This window comes from Xenopus laevis, chromosome 1L (genome assembly GCF_017654675.1).
Source record: "Xenopus laevis strain J_2021 chromosome 1L, Xenopus_laevis_v10.1, whole genome shotgun sequence".
In the NCBI taxonomy this organism is placed as follows: Eukaryota; Metazoa; Chordata; class Amphibia; order Anura; family Pipidae; genus Xenopus; species Xenopus laevis.
The window spans coordinates 177,092,728-177,115,526 of NC_054371.1; the positions used below are offsets into that span (position 1 = coordinate 177,092,728).

The 22,799-nt window shown below is 38.1% G+C and overlaps 1 protein-coding gene across 1 annotated transcript in view; it reads right to left on the reverse strand.

Moving 5' to 3' along the window:
* The window catches only part of sh2b3.L (SH2B adaptor protein 3 L homeolog), an 88,166-nt gene that overhangs the window by 63,266 nt on the left and 2,101 nt on the right, over nucleotides 1–22,799 (reverse strand). Inside the window, exons 2-3 of the mRNA XM_018263458.2 lie at nucleotides 7,190–7,272; nucleotides 4,739–5,554 (exon numbers count right to left, since the gene is read on the reverse strand). Of these exons, the coding sequence (XP_018118947.1) occupies nucleotides 4,739–5,554; nucleotides 7,190–7,246 (873 nt within the window). The 5' untranslated portion in view covers nucleotides 7,247–7,272. The remainder of the gene's footprint in view (nucleotides 1–4,738; nucleotides 5,555–7,189; nucleotides 7,273–22,799) is intronic.

Below are 22,799 nucleotides of genomic sequence, written 5' to 3' on the forward strand. Positions count from 1 at the left end.
GGCCCCATACACTGAGCAAAAAGCTGCCGACAATCTGTCGGCAGTTTATATCCACCCGTGTATGGTGGCCTTAAGGATCAATACACAGGGGGCATATTTATAATGTGGTGTAAAAAAAATGGAGGGATAATTCACCACACATCACCAGGCTTTACCGTGTAAAAAAAATGCCGTAAAAAAGTAAATTTTTTACATGTTTTTTCTTAGTCACTTCCACTAGAAGCAATGTAAAATAACGGTGGCAAATATGGCATCCGCATGGTGTATAATAAAACGCACTTTGATAAATTCACTGTTTATTTTACATGGCTTTTTACAGTGTTTTTTGATTGTTTTTATTTTTGCCAAATTTTTTTTACACAGCATAATAAATATGCCCCAGGTAGGGATGCACCGAATCCACTATTTTGGATTCGGCCAAACCCCCAAATCCTTTGCGAAAGATTCGGCTGAATACCGAACTAACCCCTAATTTGCATATGCAAAGTAGGGGGAGGGGGAACATTTTTTACTTCCTTGTTTTGTGACATAAAGTCACGCGATTTCCACCCCTAATTTACATATGCAAATTAGGATTCTGTTCGGCCGGGCAGAAGGATTAGGCCGAATCCGAGTCCTGCTCAAAAAGGCCGAATCCCAAACCGAATCCTGGATTCGGTGCATCCCTAGCCCCAGGTATGTAATCTTGTATTTCAAAAAAAAAAAATGGAGACTATGGATCATGTTATGGTTGTTAGCGATGGGCTGCATTCAAAGGGATATTGCCAATCTTAAAAGGAGTAATGGTCAGGCCACCCCAGGAGCCCATATCTTTGAGGTGACAATTAATACTTTCCAGGCCCAATTCACAAAAAATGTGGTTGGTTCTTGCATTTCAATATGCAAATACTGTTTCCCCCAATATAACTGTTTTGTATAAACAATGCCACATGTAGAAAGCTATACGCTACAACACAGGCACAGAGTCTCAGAGGACAGAAAAGATGATGTTACAATGACTATTAAATACCTAAAGAGAGCTGCTGGTAATTATTTGCACATATATAAAAGATGCTATAATATTATAAAGACTTTCAAAAAGTCAATGTTAATGTTCTTTTCTAAAAGGCAACATCCCAGCAGCAACTAAGACCACTATAAGCCAAACCGTTCTAGGAAGATCAGTTTCACAGTACAGGTATGGGATCGGCTATCTGGAAACTCATTATCCAGAAAGCTCAAGATTACAGAAATGCCATCTCCTATAGACTCCATTTTACCCAAATAATCCACATTTTAAAAAAAGATTTCCTTTTTCTCTGTAATAATAAAACCGTGCCTTGAACTTGATCCAAACTAAGATATAATTAATCCTTACTGGAAGCAAAACTAGTCTATTGGGGTTATTTAATGTTTAAATGATCTTCTAGTAGACTTGAGTTATGAAGATCCAAATTACGGAAAATTCCATTATCTGGAAAACCTGAGCATTCTGAATAACAGGCCCCATACCAGTACTGTTTTCTATTTGTTAGTCTGTCCAGCTGATGTTAAAATATGTAAAATGGAAATCCTTACACCGGTACGGGACCTATTACCTAGACTGCACTGGACAGGAAGGGGGGTTAGATAAGGATTTTTTTTTTTTTTACTTGAATCAACATATCATAAAAACTCAAAGGGATTGTTTTGCCATCAACATGGATTCATGTATCTTAGTTAACATCAACTACAATGCATTGCCTTTAGAGAAAAATAGGAAATAATTAAAAAAATATATATGTAATTTTTTGCTTCAAATGGACAGTGTGGACGTAATTCCCCTAAATAGTTTCCTTTATGCCATATAGTCATCCATCTCATATACTAGTTATTTTTATTTTTTTAATGTTTTTAGGGCCAACAACACCAGGAAAGGTAAAAAATGCATTTATAGATATTTTTCATTTAATATGTGTACTTCAAAAGACCTGTAGTTTCAAAAAAGTACTTATATTTAGGGGAACAAAGGGGCAAATTTATTAAAATGTGAGTTTAAAACTTAATAAATAAAAACTCACCCATGTTCTATATGGGATTTTTAGAATAGTATTTATCAATGGTTAAAAGTTAGAATGCACCATTTGAGCAATACAGCTCTAAAACTCCCATAAGAATAACAGAAAGTAGGTGAGTTTTTATTTATTAAGCTTTAAACTAACTTTTTGATAAATCTGCCCCATAAAGTAATTTAATGTTTTGTATACTGGCACTGCGCATGGTATAGTATGTTTAAAGCACAGTGTAACCAAAAAAGCTCAGTCATTTCCTTTTCCTCTCAGGAAGGTTAGCAGAGGTTAGAATCATTAAACAATCTGTCGAAATCTCAATATTTAGAATGATTTGGGAACATGTTTTAGAATCATAAACAGAACAATGTTATAGAAGGAAAACTAAATTATAATGGTAGCAGAACAATGATACTGTCCCAAAATTAACTTATTTATAAACACACATAAGGTTGCATTTCATTCATGAAATTCATTAAAATCGGTTGCAAATGACCTTGTGTACATGAATGGGAATTGCCAACCTCCTAATGCCACACTAAGCTCCAATTCATAAATACCTTGGCATGAGAATAAATTAACTTGGAGGCCAAAGCTTCAATTCATAAATTCCTTGGCACAAGGATTCACTCTGACACAGGCCTGCACAGCACTGAAACAAAATCTTTCAGACCTTAATTATACCATGATCTGTCAGTTGAAGGTGAAATCATAAGCTGCATTAAAATGTAACTGCAACCTATCTAAACCATTTTGCAGACTTTATGGCTGCCATGCCAAAGTCAGAAACAGACTGAAGGTAAGTGGACATATTTACACTGTCCAAGCTAGACATGGATGAGGCAGGGTTATCAATACAGGTTGCAGCTCAAAGTCAAAATTAAATACATTTACACAAACATGAATTAAATCCAACACACACTTTATTGTCACTCCTACTTTTAGCATTATACATATAGGGGCAGATTTATCAAGGGTGGAATATTAAATTTGAATTAAAATTTTTGAGTTTCTTAATTCACACATTCAAATTTGAATCCCCCTATTCGAATGTAAATTGGATTATGAGATTTATCACATATTGACCATCGAAACAGTCCTGATTTGAATATTCGCCACCTACAAGCTCAGAGTTCATGTACAAGTCAATGGCAGAGGTCCGTTGAGCCATTTGGAGATGTTAATAGCCTTCCTGACACTCACATTTTTTTTCGGGCGAGAAACTCTGTTCATACAAATCAAATACGATTCAAAATGTTGTGTCGAAACCAACTATCGAAAATTAGACATTTTAATTTTTTCTTAAATAAACTTCCAGTCAAAATGTGAGTATATTCGAATTAAAAGAATTCACATGAATTCGAAATTCGACCTTTGATAAATCGGACTCATAATGTAATATAAGGGCAGAGATGCTGCCAGCGGGATGGCGCTCGGAACACTTCATTTTCTGAAGTTGCCTGAAGTTGCCTCGGGGAGATTAGTTGCCTGAAGAACAAGCGATTTGTCACTGGGCGACTAATCTCCCGAAATAGCAGCATGTGTCTCTGCCCTTAAGATGTTCACATGCTAAACTAAGTATGTATCAGGAAGCTTGTAAATTTATACTGTAAAGGAGTGGTTCTCAACTATACCAAACCTGCAGATATTTTTTGGTGTCAAAGAGACACACCATGACTGGATAAGTAAGATTAATTTCTAGAATTTATCTCAGCTTCAGGGAATAGAGTGAAGCATCCGTTTTGCCAATAAATGCTGCTTTCACCTATTCCAGCTTTTTGATAGAGATGCAAAAACTTTACCCTTACCATAAGGCCCCTGTGTGGCATTTTCTCTGCCAGTGCATCCATGGTCCTTCTGCCGTGAATTCACAGTCCATGGACAGGCACAGACAGGCTTGATTTAAAGGGAAAAAGTATACTTTCATATTTTTACGCAAAAAAAAAGTCCACCCCGTCAGTGCCAAAATTGGTTGATGCCATTCCTGTCAATAATATGTGTTTTTTAACCCACCATAGACACACTGGTGGAGAAAATGGTCCTTACAGCTCAACCTAACTCCTTCTCACCTCTTTGGCATGTTCTATTATTTAACCATTTCCTCCCAATAGCATCCTTACATAAATTAAACAGACTAACAGATAAGAGCTACTGACTCCTCAAGTTCAAGAGCATAAAGGCCACATGCAAATAGCCTGAGCTACCATAGTTTTTGTGCACTGTTCATACATACCACCATTTTGATTATCACTGCTTCTTGGGTGTGTGGTATTAGCCATTTTGACATATCAGCAATAACATATGACTTTTCCTTTTTCAGCAGCAAGGAAACAGTCACATGACTACCAGGAAAAACAAATTATAATTACAAAAAAAAACACTTGTTACTAGAATCAAAGTCCCTACAAACTAGAGTAGTCTGTATACAAGACTATTATTTTTGCTCATAGTTGATCGTTCTCTACCTAAGCACTCCTTGCCTTGTTGCTATGGTCCGTGACACTAGCAAGCAAATAATTTAATTACTAAATAAGAGAGGTGCATTACTAACATGTTCAATAACTGACAATTTAACACCACGAACAGGTGTTCTTTTTTTTTTTAAGTGTGTACAAGATCCTAAATATAAGAATTATAGGTATACAACTATGCTTTGGACCATGTATACTGTATTTATTGTCTTTATCAGTACTTGATAAAAAAAACCTTACCTTTGGAGGATCAAACAACTCCAGAAGGTACTCATCACTCTCCAAAGTCCCAGATTTTCGTAAAAGTAAACGGCATCTCTGCCAAGAAGTCCCACCATCCATGCAGTTCTCATCCACCATGCTGTAGTTTAACTGGCCTTCCTTGCGAATTTCAGTTGCCGGCTCCCGTGTAATAGTCCAAGGCAAAATCCGTTTATGCAAGCCTTGCCAGGTTGGTGGCTCTGTTGAGTCTGTCTCTGCTTCCCTGGTCTCAGGAGGAGTACAATCTGTCGACTTTCTACGGAATATATTTCTAATGCTTCTCCTGAACTGGGCTAGGGTAAATCGGATAAAGGGTCTTGCAGCTGGGGAACTGCTGCGTGGTCGAAGTTCTTCAGAACTCCATGTTTTGGGTGCAAGTTGTACAGAAGTGTCAGAAACAGTCTGATCTGTATGTTCGTGTTGTGCTGTAAATTCTACCTCCACCTTTGCTGCAACCGTACTGGAAGGATCATCTGATGGCCTCCTACCTGTCTCTCTATAATCTTTGACTCTGCTGAAGGGGAAAAATCTGTATTGGTCCATACCCCAGCTCTCCCTCACCTCGTTCCTGAAATACTGCTGGAAAAGATCTGTAAAATGCAATGAGAAGATCTCTGCTGCCAGAATGTCATGTTGTGGATTCTGGTTAGCAAATAACCAATACTGCTTTGCCAACTCCCTTGCCGTGGAGATAGCGTGGAGTTTGCAGAACTCATTCCAGCCTTGTGGGACAGATGAACTTTCAGGCTGAATAGTGTCCCCATTCATTGCAGTGACTGAAGCAGTTGTGGTGTGCTACGAAAGCAGAAAAAGGAAACACTAAGTAAAAGGGGCTTTCCATTGCGTGAACAATAAGATTTACTGTGATGTTTGCTAAGAGGAAGTTAGTAAACACTTTTTATATTAACAGCCAGCTCCTATAAAAGCAGGTGACACAAACTTTGTTCAATGGATTATAATTTTTTTCTCTAAAGAGGTGTTTTGGGAATAGAAGACAGCACAGTACTGCTAACATACAGTTTAGTAAATATATTAGGGATGCACCGAATCCAGGATTCGATTCGGGATTCGGCCTATATTCAGCAGGATTCGGATTCGGCCGAATCCTTCTGGCCGGCCAAACCAAATCCGAATCCTAATTTGCATATGCAAATTATGGGCAGGAGGGCAACCGCGTGACTTTTTGTCACAAAACAAGGAAGTAAAACATGTTTTCCCCTTCCCACCCTTAATTTGCATTTGCAAATTAGGATTTGGATTCGGTTCAGTATTCGGCCGAATCATTTGCAATGGATTCGGAGGTTCGGCGGAATCCAAAATAGTGGATTCGGTGCATCCCTAAAATATATACATATTTACTACATTGAATTTTATATTACAGGTAAGTTGACCTATATTACTGTGCTTCTGAACTATTTATAGTGCAAAAAATCTACCCAAAAAGCAATAACAATAATATATAATAATTACAGTATTATCTTACAACAGCAACTCCATTACTCCTGCATTCCAACTGATAAATTAAAAAAAACAATTATAATAATGAAGTTGTGAAAAATATTTAAGTTTGGTATAATATATACAAGCATTGAACAGTCTACTCAAAGTCAAAACAATGGATATTTGCTCCATTACACAGCAAACCCATTACATGGAAAGCTACAAATTATGGGGCAAAATAAGAAATAATTCTTATTTCTCTGTAATAACCTCAGGTCCCAAACATTCTGTATAATATACCCTAAACTGTATATGAATCTGAAGCAATGCTATGAGTTTGATTTCTGACAAACCTTTAGAAATATACCCTTAACTGTGGTAATATTTCTATTGTTGCATATAATCCAGTATTTTGTACATTCCCTTTCCCCAACTCAACAATCCTGATGATGAAATAGGAGGCAGAATTACATCAGCACTTGCCAAGATAAAGGGTAAGAAAGCTAAAGGGCAGGACGAAAAGCAGACAGTACATAAAGCAAACCGTATTCTGACAGAATTAAAAAAAGAAAAACTCTGATGCACATTCTTGACAGACTATTGTCTCTGCAAAAGATCTGGGGGACAAAACTCTCAGAATAACCAGTCCCATGTGCCTTTGGCCTGTCTGAAAAGTCACATAATCATTTTTGTTATAAGTCCCAAGGCAATATGTTCTACAGGTAATGGGTATTTATTGTGACTGAAAAACTATGAACACTTATATGGATGTGAGATATAGATATATATAGATAGATAGATAGATAGATAGATAGATAGATAGATAGATATATGATGTTAATAAAAATTGTGTGCTTAAACTGAACTCTTCGTCAGCAGACCCAGGATATTTTTCATACTTTCATAACTTTAATACAAGACATAAGAACACAGCTGGCCTCCAGGCAGCTAATATGTTAGAATACAGAAAGAAATGAAGAGAAGACTTACCTTCTTCTTATTGCTCTCCATGGCTAAGTTGCTGTAGGATGCATGGCCTTTCTGCATGCACACATTTTAACCCATATGAACACCTTTAATGAAGAAGGCAAAAGACACAGTATTTAAAATAAATAGACTCAGACAGGGTGTCCAAGAGCACAGAATGGGTTCATTATCGATGGCAATAGGCACCCTAGTAAAGCCGCCTATTGGGTTTATTTAATGTTTAAATGATTTTCTAGTAGACTTAAGGTATGGAGATCCAAATTATGGAAAGATTTGTTATTTCTCTTTTTTCACTCTCTCTCTCCCTTTTCCCCTGTTCTCTTCCTGTATGAACCCACTGGCTACCCCGACCTAAACACATCATCCTAGCCTCAGATTGTCTACTTTGGATGGTTTGCAACTACAACTTACTATGCATGGGGACTACCATAGTCCCCAGTTTGTGGAACTCCTGTTATGTAAAGCAACTTGTGCTCTGGGGCATCCCTACTGCTCAGTATGGGTATCCATGACAACTATATAGTCTTGCGACACCAGTTATAGAGCCACTCTCTGCCCTTGAGGCCGTTTCAATCATAATCACATATTGGGTTCCCAGGATAACCGCATGATATATGCAGTGTTACATACGCTGCCACTCTAATAACCTATGGCTGTACCGAAGGTTCCAAACATGGTGGTCACTTACTTTCTCCTCTCTCCTTAGCTATATCTATTTGACTATATTCTACTCTGTTTCTCTTTTCCTTGGCCATGAGGTTTTATGTTTTTACCACTTGGACATTGTACTTTTCTGCACTTGTAATGCATACCTTTGAACACAAAGGGGTATATTTATCAAAGAGTGAAGTTAATAGTGAAGTTCCGCCACTCTCCATTCATTTCTATGGGATTTTTATAGGCGTATTTATCAAAGGGTGAACTTTCACTTTACCCTTTGATAAATACGCCTTTCAAAATCCCATAGAAATGAATTGAGAGCTGCAGAATTTCACTCTAGTGGCGGAACTTCACTCTTTGATAAATTTACCCCAAAGTGTTTTTTTACCAACTGGAATCTGCCTTTGATTATCAGTTTAAAGGGATCCTGTCATCGGAAACATGTTTTTTTCAAAACGCATCAGTTAATAGTGCTACTCCAGCAGAATTCTGCACTGAAATCCATTTCTCAAAAGAGCAAACAGATTTTTTTATATTCAATTTTGAATTCTGACATGGGGCTAGACATTTTGTCAATTTCCCAGCTGCCCCTGGTCATGTGACATGTGCCTGCACTTTAGGAGAGAAATGGTTTCTGGCAGGCTGCTGTTTTTCCTTCTGGATGTAACTGAATGTGTCTCAGTGGGACATGGGTTTTTACTATTGAGTGCTGTTCTTATAACTACCAGGCAGCTGTTATCTTGTGTTGCGGAGCTACTATCTGGTTACCTTCCTATTGTTCTTTTGTTTGGCTGCTGGGGGGAAAAGGGAGGCGGGTGATATCATTCCAACTTGCAGTACAGCAGTAAAGAGTGATTGAAGTTTATCAGAGCACAAGTCACATGACTTGGGGCAGCTGGGAAATTGACAATATGTCTAGCCCCATGTCAGATTTCAAAATTGAATATAAAAAAATCTGTTTGCTGAGAAATAAATTTCAGCGCAAAATTCTGCTGGAGCAGCACTATTAACCGATTCATTTTGAAAAAAAATGTTTTTTCCCATGACAGTATACCTTTAATAATCTACTGTACACAAGGTGATGTAACCTACATTGTATACCTCACACCAATGATGTCATGGGGTGGGTTTTTGGTGCCAATTTTCAATTACTACTGACTATTTCAGTTTGTTTGGTTAACTGTTTGTGATGTCTTGATTAAGGTCATCTGTGTAGGACTAAAACCTTGTTACAGCATTACATTTTTGCACATGAACTAAATACCATGTTCTTCATGTCAATATTACTTTTTGACTTTTTTTTTGGGGGGGGGTGAGTGCGCAGCCTTACAGACACACACATACACACACTGTGTGTGCTTAAATCAAGGTGACCATACACTACAATATCCACTCATTTGGCAAGGTCGACAGTTTTAATTTGCCCGTGTATGGCCAGCTGAGGTGGTAAAGCCAAGGACAGGCTAGTAGTTGGATTGTATAAATTATAAGACTGTGTAATTGTTAATGTTTACTGGACTAGAATTTTTATAATAACAACAAAAGACTCCATATGCTTAGAATTAAAAAAGCAAATAAAACACTGACCTATCTCCATATAAATGTATCCTAAAGACAGAAGTCATTTGCCACATCTATGCAAAGGCTTTTCCTTGAATCTGCCACCTCTTCTGTGAAATATAACATTTCCATTCCTTACATTTCCATTAGTACACTTCCTCTATCAAGACCTACTGTTTTTGACACTTCTCTTACTGTGAAACAAGCTTTCTGATCAGGGTTTCGTTTTATCTGTTTTCAACGACCGAGATCAGCTTTTTTTAAATTTTTTATTAAAGTTCCTTCATTAACCTTTACCCAGTAGAAAACAATAACTTGCATCCATCCTACTAACAATTCCAACAAACAGTTGTCAAATAAATCACCTTTATACTAAGTACTATTGCAACTGGTTCTACTCTTACAGTCACTTCTCCAGTGTGCCAGTTATATAACCTCACCAATTTACCGCCATATCATGGGGTCACTATGAGTAATCATGGGGTTTCATACTACTTAGGGGCTCCCAAATATTCGCTCATAATTTACCTTGGTACCCTGTTAAATTAAATGGGTCCCTAAAAAAAAAAAAAAATCTCTGCCCATGTCACGCATCAGATTCTTCTTATCCGATTATGCCATGATCTCAGTAAGTCCCATCACATTTGTGACAAGCAAAAAAAAAAAAAATCACACTTTTGAGTCTCTTGGGGCTCATCTCATCAAGTACAGGTATGGGATCCATTATCTGGAAACCCATTATGCAGAAAGCTCTGAATTACAAGAAGGCAATCTCCCATAGACTCCACTTTTCAATCCAATTTTTTTTTGTTTTTCTTTAATTCTCTGCAATAATAAAATAATACCTTGTTCTTGATTCAGACTAAGATAGAAGTCTGGTAACATCTGTGCAGCCATGCAGTTTTAGAGAGACAAAAACCTTATATCCTTCTGGGAAAAGATCACTAACTCTCCTAAGATCATCTCCTAAGCATTCATGTACTTCTCTTTTGGCTGGTTTACAGGCTAAACATCCCAAAGGGCAGATTTATTGCTGGATTCCCAGCAGTTCAACCCTTTTCAGGAAACCATTACCAGATTGAGGCATTTAACAAAGCTGATGTGTCAAAATATGTCATATTGTCAGAAAGTGTCCAAACACATTCATTTTCAAAGTTTGCCAGTAGTTAGTGCCGCTCAAAAGGGGATGTAAACCAAAAGTAACATTTTTCCTAATGAAAGAAATTGCAACTAAGCATCTCTGCAATATACAAGAACACAAATTGTCAATGGTTATTAAGTAATGTGTAAATATGGGGTGGCTGACTCCCTGAAGGACTAGTATACAAATTGACCAACCCCCAGGCCCGGATTTGCGGCAGGCTGCATAGGCCCGGGCCTAGGGCGGCAAAAAATAGGGGCGGCATGCTGCCCAGCCGCATTATGGGGACGTTCGCGTCCCCGTTCAACTACACCAGCTGCGGCGACTGGTCACACCGCGTGGCCTAGGGGCGGCCGGAAAAGAAATCCGGCGCTGCCAACCCCTAAGTGCAAGAATAACCAAAAGTTTCATCCCTTTCCTGGGTGGCTTACTTCTCGTGCTCCTCCTCCTATCTGGAGTACCCCTGAGAGCTCTCAACCAGATCCAGAGCCAACGGAATTGGGTGCCATTGACTCCTCTTCTATTAACACAAAATATTTGTACCTAAAAACCTGCACCAGGAAGCACTTAAAACCATCCGAATTCTAAATTGGCTGGACATACTGGCATCAAGAAGACTGGCTTCTTGGCCCAAATGTGTTTCTGGTGGCTTTTCTAAGGACTGTAATACTCTCAGAACCTGGGAAAATCTTAAAGATTCTTGTGGCAGGTTCATGGGAATTTAACTGTTGCTGATTATGATAAGGCCCTATGGTACTATATTTTTGGATTTTATTTCTGAACTTCCCCACTCTAAAGACTTATAGGAGAACTAAAGCTTAACTAACGTATTAGGGCAGAAATGTTGTACATTATGTTTTGTTCTTCTATATTAGACCAAGTTAACCACAGCCCTTTAGCAGTAAAGCTCTGTTCCTGAAAAGATGCCCCAGCAGTTCCTCATCCTCTTTTCTGCTGATTCACTGCACATGCTCTGTGCTATACAATATTTAAGATGCTCTTACGTCCTTTCCGCAACATGACTGGTCGCAACTTTTACCTTTAGCAGAGTTTATCTATAACTAGAGATGCACCGAATCCACTATTTAGGATTCGGCCGAACCCACGAAATCCTTCACGAAAGATTTGGCCGAATACCGAACCGAATCCTAATTTGCATATGCAAATTAGGGGTGGGAAGGGGGAAAACCATTTTTACTTCCTTGTTTGTGACATAAAGTCATTTGATTTTTACTCCCCACCCCTCATTTGCATATGCAAATTAGGATTCGGTCCAGCTGGGCAGAAGGATTCGGCCGAATCCGAATCCTGCTGAAAAATGCCGAATCCTGGCTGAATCTGGAACCGAATCCTGGATTCGCTGCATCCCTATCTATAACAATGCTCATCTTTCTTCAATTCGCCAATCTCCATTCTTTGCAAAGTATGGGCTAAATCCAGCAATTTTTCCTCCACATTACCTGATGTCCCTGTTCCTGCTGTTCAGGACCAGTTAAACTTTTCGCCTATAACTATAAAACAAATCAACACTCCATTGTAAATGTCAAACAGAACTGTATGCTGACCACCAGTGTGGTAAAGATGACGAGATTAAGGGGTACTGTATGGTTGTATTCGGTCAACCTAAACTGGCCTGCCCAAGCAAGAAGCTAAAACAACCTGGCCAGTTCAAACTTTCTTTTTTATAGTGTATCCATAAGGTTTTAAATGTAACCCTGCTTAAAACTATTAAGTCTATTATAGAGAAAAATCTATTTTAATTTTATTAAAATAGGGTCTATGGGAGATGGCCTAATTGTGAGCTTTATTGATAAAGGGTTTCCGGATAACAGATCCCACACCGCCAGTGCTTTCAGTTATGGGTCTTTTCCATAAATCATTATGTAAGCTATGTTCTTCCTTGTAGATTTTTTATTTGTAATGTTTCTAAGAAAAGCCTACAGAAAGGGTTAAAAAAAAGCAGGAAGAGAAAAAAAAAGTACATCCACATTTGACAGAAGGCATCAATTGACAATAAAATAGTCCAAGGGACTGGCCACAAAGTTCTCCAAACAGCAATGATGGCTAGAGAACTGCATAAGTGATATCTAGATAAAAATCAGTTTGTAGTTTGAAAAGATTGACTGAATGTACACCCCTCTTTACCTAGTCGTCCCCAGCCCACATGCCCTAACCCCACATGCCTAGACAGTTTGGCTGCAAAATAACAAAACTTCCAAGCTTCACTGCCAAATCTAGGCATAAAAGACAATGTCTCCACCAAGAAACAGTTACACCACAATGATCACACTAATAATACTCAACATATTATTTATATTGCTTGCCTGCCATTGTACGGTTTACAGTTATAAGGGGGATAGAATAAATAAAAATGTATGTATGTGTATACTGTATATATATATATATATATATATATATATATATATATATATATATATACATACATATACACACACACACACACACACACATACATACATACATACAAACACACACACACACAATTGTTTGCAGTTAGGGAGCAACAGTTGGTAGCAAAATAAAAGGAGTAATCTCCCCGACTGCAAACAATTGTGTTTGTGCAGATCTGTTGCAAAACGTCTGCTGTTGCTAAGGGACCTGGCTGGGTCAACGGAGAGCCAGCACAACCAGTGCAGTGGAAGTGAACTAAAGGTGTGCGGTTGAATTATCACATTTACTGCTCAGTAGAAAATTTGCTCAGTATATACAGTATAAACACGTGATCCCCACTGTGACAGAGGCCAGTCACGTTCTTCTACTCCCATCTCAGAAAACCTATTCTTTACAGACCTCGCTTTGTGCATAGTGGCATTATTGTGCTAAAACAGGAAACTGTTGCCATGAAGTAGGAAGAATGGAATTTTTAAGAATGTCATAGCAAGCTGTAGCCTTAAAATTTGCTTTCAAACTCAAGCCATGGGAAACAGCCACTCACCATTTTTCCTTCTCTACCAAACTTTACCTTTGTCTTTATGTATTTGGGTAGGTAGTGTTCTCCTGGCAACTGCCAAACCCAGGCTTTTCAATCAGACTGCCAGATATGCATTATATCACTCCACAGGACGTTTTCACATCTAACAGCAATGTCCATTACACCACTCCAGTTAAAGCTTTGCATTGCACATGTAGGGGGTTATTTACTAAACTCTGAGTGCAAAAATCCCCAAAAATTTGATTTTTTTTTTTTGGTATAAAATCGGATTTTTAAAAAAAAAATTAGATTTTTTTGGAATTTACTATACCCAGAGGATGGAAAAATCCAAATCATAAAATCCGTCATCTTAGACCTGTCGAGGTTGCATATAAGTCAATGGGAGAAGTTTTGATGATTTTTTTGACGTGCGTTGTGTTTCTTGCAATAACCTGAAGATTTTGGAGTTTTCGGGAAAAAAAAACATACAAAATCTGAGTTTTCGGGTGGAAAATCCGAAAGAAATTGTGATATTCAGATTTTTCCCGCAAACCACATTTTCGGGTAAACCTAATAATAAATAAGCAGAAAAAACCCAATCTGAGTTTTTGGCAGAGCATGTTGATATAAATTAGGACTTTGATAAATAACCCTTGTTTGTTTGCCTTAAATTCACACAGTCCATATGCACAAGGCACAATAAATGACCATCAAGTTTTTTTTACTTCGTACTCTAAAAGTAGAAAATCTAGGCAATTAAAAAGTAAATGATAGTGAAAGAAGTGCAAAGCTGGCCACAGAGAGCTGCTCAAAAGGGGATGTAAACCAAAAGTAACATTTTTCCTAATGAAAGAAATTGCAACGAAGCAACTCTGCAATGTACAAGAAAACAACTTGTCAATGGTTTAAGTAATGTGTAAATATGTGTCAAACAGTAAATGTCTACTTATAAAAATAAATACTTTGAAAATATTTGGAAGGATTGAAATTTGCAACAAATAAGATACAATTTTTTTCCCCCCCATTAGAATGAAGCCCTGCTCAACGCTGATGGCACTGCATCAACCAGCAATAAAAGTAGAGGATGTGTGTTAGACTGCTGATAACATGCGACACAATGCAAGAGTGAACCGTTGGGTTAATAATTAAAATGTATGCACATAAAGTGCTTCTCTATGGGCACTGAAAGAGCTTTAGACATTCTTGTTATTCCATTACAGTTGCCCAAACCTATTGCACATATAAAACGAAAACCTCAAGTCAGCAATGAGTTACCCTCCTCTTGCCAGCAACAGATTTAAGCAATGGATTTTTATACACAGGAAACAAGAGAAATATGGGGTTCTCCATGCTATAAGCACTTATTTGTAAGGGCACATTGGCATAGTCGATCAAGTAAGATAGACTCTAAGATAGATTCTAAGATCTTAGCTCTATTAGCACTTTGGTTCACTCTATTGTAGTAATCTGTCACTCCTGCCAAAGCAACCAGTCTGTTTAATCAGTTTTTATATCATTCCCAACATGGCAATACACATCTACACAAGTGCATCGATCTTGAGCTTACTATAATGGAGTAGGTATACTGGACCGTGTAAAGAGAGGACGTGCTATGTGGAATATCTCAAGTTCAGCCCCTTAAACGGGGCCCCCACGTTTGACCTTCTATCTGTGCTGCCACTGCCAACAAGAAAATGACTCAGCATCCTTCCAGTCACTAGCCAAGCTTCCTCCTGCACAAAACACAGACTTCACTGGAACTCCACGTGCCACTTGAATACTGGTAAGACAGTCTGAAGTACGTCACAGAAATCACCAAGCTGAACATGCTACTAAATGAAAGCATTATGTTTCATACCGATACTAAAGATTGCCATAGGAACATTTGTGATTTTGTTGAAAAGAAACAAGGGACTTCACTATATAATGAAGTGCAGGCAAACTTTCAAACTGGCCAGTCTCTCTTTCACCTTTTCAGAAGGAAACACCCTAAACCCTTAACATAATAAATATTCTCAGATGGCCTAATTCTCATGGATACAGTCTTCGTGTAGAACTCTGAAATATGGCCCACTAACTTGGAAAACAAAATATTACAACTGCAGAAGAATCCAAACTTATTTTGGTAGCCACTAATATTGAGCTATCTGCTACAGCTTGTATCTATCCTCTCATGCTATCTGCCACTAAGCAGATGTTTACAGTATACATGGTCTAGTTACAATACTCATTGAAATGGAAACTCACAAACAGGTATTCCCAGGATGCAAAACACAGCATCACCCATAGCTATTTACATATACAAGCCACTTACATAAACATTCAACGGGATGGAACACTTTCCATGTTGTGGGTCAGTTAGCCAACAAACTACATGGGGCCAAAATATATCAAAATATACTACACAGCAGCTTACAGAATTCATAGGAAGGAAAGCAGGAATAAATATATCCTCACGCTGGACAGCCTGCTTTATAGTAATGCCTGTTGCAGTGTTTTAAAAATATTCTCGGCAATGTCCAATTACCAATTGATATTGTTATGATGCAAGGCATCTGTCGCATCCATAACTAGCTATCAACACATGCACTACAGCAGGGGTCCCCAACCTTTTTTTAGCCATACTCAAATGTAAATTAAGTTGGAGGGCAACATAAGCATGCAAAAAGTTCCTGGGGTGCCAAATAGGATTGGCTATTGGTAGCCCTTATGTGGACTGACAACCTATAGGAGGCTCCGTTTGGCAGTACACAGTTTTTATGCAAGCCAGGAATTGAAAAATAAGCACTGCTTTGAGGCCACAGGGAGCAACATCTAATGGGTTGGTGAGCAACATGTTGCTTGCGACCCACTGGGTTAGGGATCACTGCACTACAGCAATATCTGCTGTAGTGGTACCAGGCAAAGTCAGTATTCTAAATAAGAAGTCTGGCTTAACTGGTACGCAAAAATTGTCAACTTTACTTAATGAGAAATGCTGCAGACATGCAACAGGGCATTTTTTCCCACTCAAAAACACACCGGCACCAATTTGTCTGCAGAGAAAACAATCTCACCAGCACATTTTGTCTGGCAAATTTGCTGCAATTTCTGCTGATAGGAATAGTGTATTAGAATTGGAGAAAACCCCAAGAAAAATCACACAGCGAGACAATTATACCTAAAACAACATTTAAAAAAAATAATTTAAAATTAGATTTGTTTTTATGGTTTGTGTTTTTCAGATCAACTGCAAAAAAAGGTGTTTGAGGCTGCATTTGCAGCTTCAAGCATGGTCACAAAACTGCCTATCAATGGAAATTTTTACCTTTCAGGCCTGAAGAGGATGGGCACAGTCATTTCCTCCCACAGTAGTAAGCACATTATTTCCTTGATAGCATTTTACTGTGATATACAGTATTAACTTGAGGGAAGGTCTTACATTTTTCCAACCTTCAAGAAATATCATTAAGCACAGTGCTGAAATTCAATGTTTTACTAAAGGCAACAAAAACAACACGAGGTCCCTCTTAAATGCTAAGCAGAACGTTAATTTTAAGCCATTCATAAAGATCTGTTCTAGATGGCAGTAACAGACAGATGAAAACTGGCTCGTGCATTCAAACTGTCAGGTCTATGGGCTCTATGCCAAATACACTATCACAAGTCCTCGAAAGCCTAACAGCTCAAATATTTTTATCATAGTAGAAAAAAAAAAAAAAAAGGGTACAGACTTGAGTCACGCATGTTTTTGCTTTGAATGATTTCTGTAAGGGTGCAAACCAGAGAGCTAGATCAGTGTCAGTTCAATTAAAGGTGAACTACCCTTTTGACACTATGGGGCAGATTTATCAAAGGTCGAGGTGAATTTTCGAATGAAAAAAAACTGTGAATTTCGAACTATTTTTTGTGTACTTCGACTACGGAATAGTCCAAATTCAATTTGAATTGGAGAAAAATTAGAAAATCCAAATATCGAAATTTATCATGTACTGTTTCAGACCACTCCATGGATGGTGCAAAAAAATGGTGGTTTTATTCCGTCCGTCCCTCTCTCCCTCCCTCTCCCTCCCTCTCTCTCCCTCTCTCCCTCTCCCCTCCCCCCCCCCACAGGCAGATTTAAGATGCCGATATCGGTCCTTTAGACTCCTAACAGGTCCTCCCAATCAATATCAGGCCAAAAACTCATGCAGATATCGATCTGGAAAGTTTGATTTTTTTCTGCAATGCAGGACCGCATCGGCTAGTTGATGCGGGCCTGCGACCCCTCCGGCACCAGTTTGCAGCATTGTAATCCGATCGTTTGGCCCCAGGGCCGAATGTTTGGATTCACCCGATATCGCCCGGCCGTTAGTGGGCACATCCGGTTAAGATATATTCACACCAGCGAGGTCGCCAAACGAACGGATCTAATAGTGTATGGCCACCTTAAGAAAAATGTGTGTGTGTCTATTTGAGAGGCACTTGCAATAAACTAAGAATATTTTAAGGTCAACAAAATGTAGCAAAGTGAAACAGAAAAAAAAATTGTGTTAAAACACATAGTTTAGTGTTTATTCCGACCCACTTTTTCTTACAAGTGCATATGGAAGATAAATGTTGCGTACATGGCCAAAATTGGTAAATCCAAGCAAACATTCTAATATTATTGTGATACATTGCCCAGTAGAGGGCACCATTTCATAATTTTACTTGCATATAGAATGTGGTATGGCAGCTCCCACAAAGCTTAATTGCAGAAGGAGAATAACTACATTCTATACATATTTGATATGGGTCTAAATCTTCCTTATAACATATCTCTTTAACGCTATAAAAATGAGAATTCATAGAGAGTTCACATACACTCAGCAGCGTATTTACAGTTACTCGTCATCTATGCTCTTAAAGTACAAAACTGAATAGCAGAAGTACAGATCAGGTTAATTACAATTTTGAAATGTGTCATCAGAATGTGGTGTCAACGAGACCTCCTTAACGAGAAAATTTTATTTTAAAGCCACTTAGAGGACAAAAATGCTAAATTTGTCTTTTGAAAGAAAATGTCTTTATATATAACAACTTTTCAATACACATTACATCTATCACAAAAATAATAAGTTATTTGTAAATATAATTGCAAATGCATAATCATTCTATCCCGTCTGCACTGCTGGTTCCATCTCTTGAACACTACAGCAGAGGTCAGACTTGCATTCTTCTTTAAAGGCCTGATAATCAGACAGCTTCTGCTACATTGTTTTATGACACAAAGCACTGGTTCCGCTGCTCTCCGCATGTGTTTTTTTCTGCAGGCTGAGAGAAGCAGATCAACTCCCTTGTTCATTTCTCTGTGGCTGTTCTAACAATCACAGCTTCTGCCTGCTTTTAGCTACACAGAGGAGAGATCAGCCCTAAAATGCAAAAGCAGGTATTTTCAGTCCATACTCTGTTGGACTGAAAAGCAGGCAGAAGCTGTGATTGTCAGCACGGTTACAGTGAGATGCAGAAGGGAGCAGATCCTCTTCTCTCAGTGTGCAGAATAAAATGAAGACTGAGAAAAGTGGCGCTGAACCAAAAGAGCATAAAACATTAAGGGACAGACAGGTACTGCGTTTTATTGCAAATACAATTGCAATAAAGTTTACTAGCAACAGTGACACTTTTTAAATTAATCTATTTATTTTATTAGGTACATTATGTAGGGGGTTTGTTAGCACTCTCTGCAGAGAAAATCCCACAAAAAAAAAAAAATAATGTCAATAAAAAATGAAATGTAACATAGTAAGCTGTATTATTACCTGTACTCTAAAAAAAAGTAACACATAGTAGCATGCATTAGGCCTTCGATTCTGGAACACACACACACACACATTTTGAATCTAACCTCCCAAAACCCACAACAAACCCATCTTGATACATGGAATAAGTGTAATACCCTTTCAGCTGCTTCACTTCAAATGAATTATAGCAATGCAAATAAAGTATTCCATGGGATATAAATGTCAGGAAATGCTTTACAGTACAGTGCAAAAAAAACAAATAGCTTATTTCTTGAAACACAATGACCAGGTTTCCAGATGCAGGGAAGTTATGATTCCTACTTGATTTTGGAGAAAACTAATGGAAGGAGACAGGTTCAAGACGTTTAATGTCGGAGGCCATTGTTAGAAAGTGGTCACCATTTCAGCCAATGGCTGCATGTATAGGCCGTTTGGAGTGGTACATGTGAAATAAGCTTAAGGACAATGTCACATGTAAAGCTTTGACTGCCTCTCCTGCAGGCAACGAAGTGTTAGAAAATGACTTTCAATATAGAAGAATGGTGATTGCTGCATTTAAAAGACTGTACAAGTACAAATGTCGCTTAATTTACGAAAAATGTGTTTATCCTCATTTTTCCACTGTTCGGCCAGATCATGCCATGTAAAGTGTTTTACATGAATCAATCCCCCGTATGCCGGTCAATTCCCTTAAAGAGGCAGTGTATGCATTAGCCTAGCAGCCTCCAAACATAGGACCTAGGTCTCGCTTATCTGAAATCTCCTAGCATCCAAGGTACGGTTACTAATCTAGAGGGGAGTGATAAGAATTATGACTGTTTTATTATAATCTGAAGCCTTTGCAGCAATTACATTTTATATTAAGCATTACAGTTGAGAATGCATAGACTATCAAAATAATAATTATGGATTAAAAAAAATACAGTATATCTACATATCTCTCATACCAAGTAAATAATCAATTAAAAAATAGAATGCAACAGGGCACAGTGTTGTAATTACAGGAGATCAGTTTCCCCATTTCCCCCACACACGCCCCCTGAAGTACGTTGTGTAGGGCGCCCAGTTTTTTCTTCTTTTGCTGGGATTGGGGGGGGGCAGGACCAGATTATTTTTTCTTTTGCTATGGTGGGGGGCAGGACAAGTCATTTTACACTCCAAATAAGTAGACACGCCACTTGCTTAAGGTCGCCAGTTTTGCTCTCTGGTTCTGACAATGTTCTTCCCCAAATACCCATACCTTCTTTAAACTGGTGAAATGCAAACTTTGCTTTACAGCTTTGCAGTTAAATCTTCCGTGTGCAGCTGTTGCAGTGAACCCAAATTCACATAGCAGCAACTTTGAAAAACGCTTTATTCCCAAGACTTGACAAACATGTTAAGTAACAAACTGTTACTTATAACAGTAAGTATGCATGAATGGACAAGGTAAAAAGAACATAAATGCCTGACATAGTGCAGGGGTCTTTGTGGAAATAAAAGGACCTTTGCCCAAGATTTTGATTCAGCCTAATGCAGTGGTTGTTGGACTTTTTTGGTTCAAGCCTCTGTTAGAAGCACAACCTTTGGTCAGACACCTGTTAGCCAACAAGGTTACAGATAGAGGAAGAGATTGGTGTTATCAGCCTATCAGCCATAGCTCCAAGAATATCTTTACATATAAGTCATTACCTCAAATCTCACCTTAAATGGCCTTAAAGCTAGGCTTTCAAATGTATTTTGGAGTGGGAAAAGGCGTGTCCAACTATTTTCTATTTGTGATAATTTTTCTATTTAAGTTTAAAGTTTAATTTTTCACCTTCTTATGACTTTCTAAAGCAACTCTAGGGAGCGGGGTCACCAACTCTGTTCACTGTTCAATAGATACTATTGATACAATAGTATCTACAGATGCTGCTGAGTAATGTATCAACGAATGTAGCAAATTGTAAATTCAGACTGAAATGTCACAGACAGGAACATTAAAGTTCAATTTTTCAAAATATACGGTCAGTAATGAAACATTGAAAGCAATTGAAAAAAAAGTCCTAATTTCTGGTGAGCAATCTGAAAACAACTGAACTGAAAAGGAAGGTGAACAACCCCTTTAAAAATAAATAGGTTATGAAGTAGAATCTGCTGTACCTTTCCCGTTTCTGATGTGACTAATTCGTGTGTGTAACGATGGCTTCCATGAGAGGAAGGAAATAGCTAAATTATGATGAATGACCCCACTGACATTCAGCATTTCTATTGTTTACACAAGGGAAGAGAGAGAAAGAAGAACAAGAAGAGCATACAAATCCATAATATGTTTGACATGTATATTTTTCTGAATACATTTTCCCCCCCTAAAACAGAATCTACACCGTTATTTAAAGTCTCTCTGTAGCATTAAACAGCATTCCTTGAAGAAGTCACATTCTGCTTCAAAGTTTACATTTTATAGAAATAGTTCAGTTTGGCCTTAAAACCCAACACTTTTCGAAATTTCCCTATGTAGAAAATCACAGACATCTCCCACAGCAGAGCAGAAGAATGTGATACACACGCACTAATAATATCCTGCTTTCACTTTCTTTCAGAGTGCTGGCATTTAATTACCAGTAAATTCTCTGCAGTTTATGCTCTTTCTCCTTAGAAGGAACACCCCATTATTACACCATAAGCTCTTCTCTCTGTTCTCTGTTCTCTTAACTCCTGCCTTACAGAAGCAATGTTTTTTTTAGAACACAAAACATCTTGCACCTGCCAACGGGAATGGGTGATGCTGGTCTATAACAAGTCCATTCCAAGGAACCTGAAAACTGTTGGCTAATCGTTACATATATGTTACAATGCAATGTAATTTATCAATAGCTGTGGGGCCACAGATCAGACATTGTGCACTTCATGTCAGGAGTTTGGAATGGGAAGCCAAGAAGTAGACATGTAAAAACATTTTCTGGGTATATAGAACATGGAGGACCACTCACCAAACAAAAACAAAGCATGCCTGGGTACAGGTAAAACATGTACAAGATCACAAGAAAATAATGCACTCAACAGGCTCAGTTATAGTAACTGATTTTAATAGACAAGAAAAAGAAATTCCAATGTTTCAATCACATCATACACACACTATACTATTATCTTCTTAGATAGCCCATTGCCCTCTCATAAAACTCTATCACTTAACTCTCTCATACACTGGTATGGCTAATACCCACAGGCATTGCAGTACACTAGTATAGCGAATACTCATCCATTAGTATATCTAATACCCTCAGGCATTTGTAGTTGCCTTCAGGTTGTGCTTTGTTCCTAGAGGGGAATCTGTACCTTGAACAAGTGGCTAAAGATATTACTGTACCAAGAACTGAAGACAATATTGGAGTGATAACTGCATGCCACCTGTGCATGCATACCCATTACCATTTAAAAACCCTTATTTATGTAATAATCTGCACATTCCAAATGGCACAAAATATGACCTATACACCTGACATTTACTGAGACTGCATATAGGAAACCTAAAGTGAAACAACCTCTTTGGCAGATTTCTGTAAAATAATAACTACTGAAAGTGAAGGACATGGCCCTCAAACTCATGCTGAACTA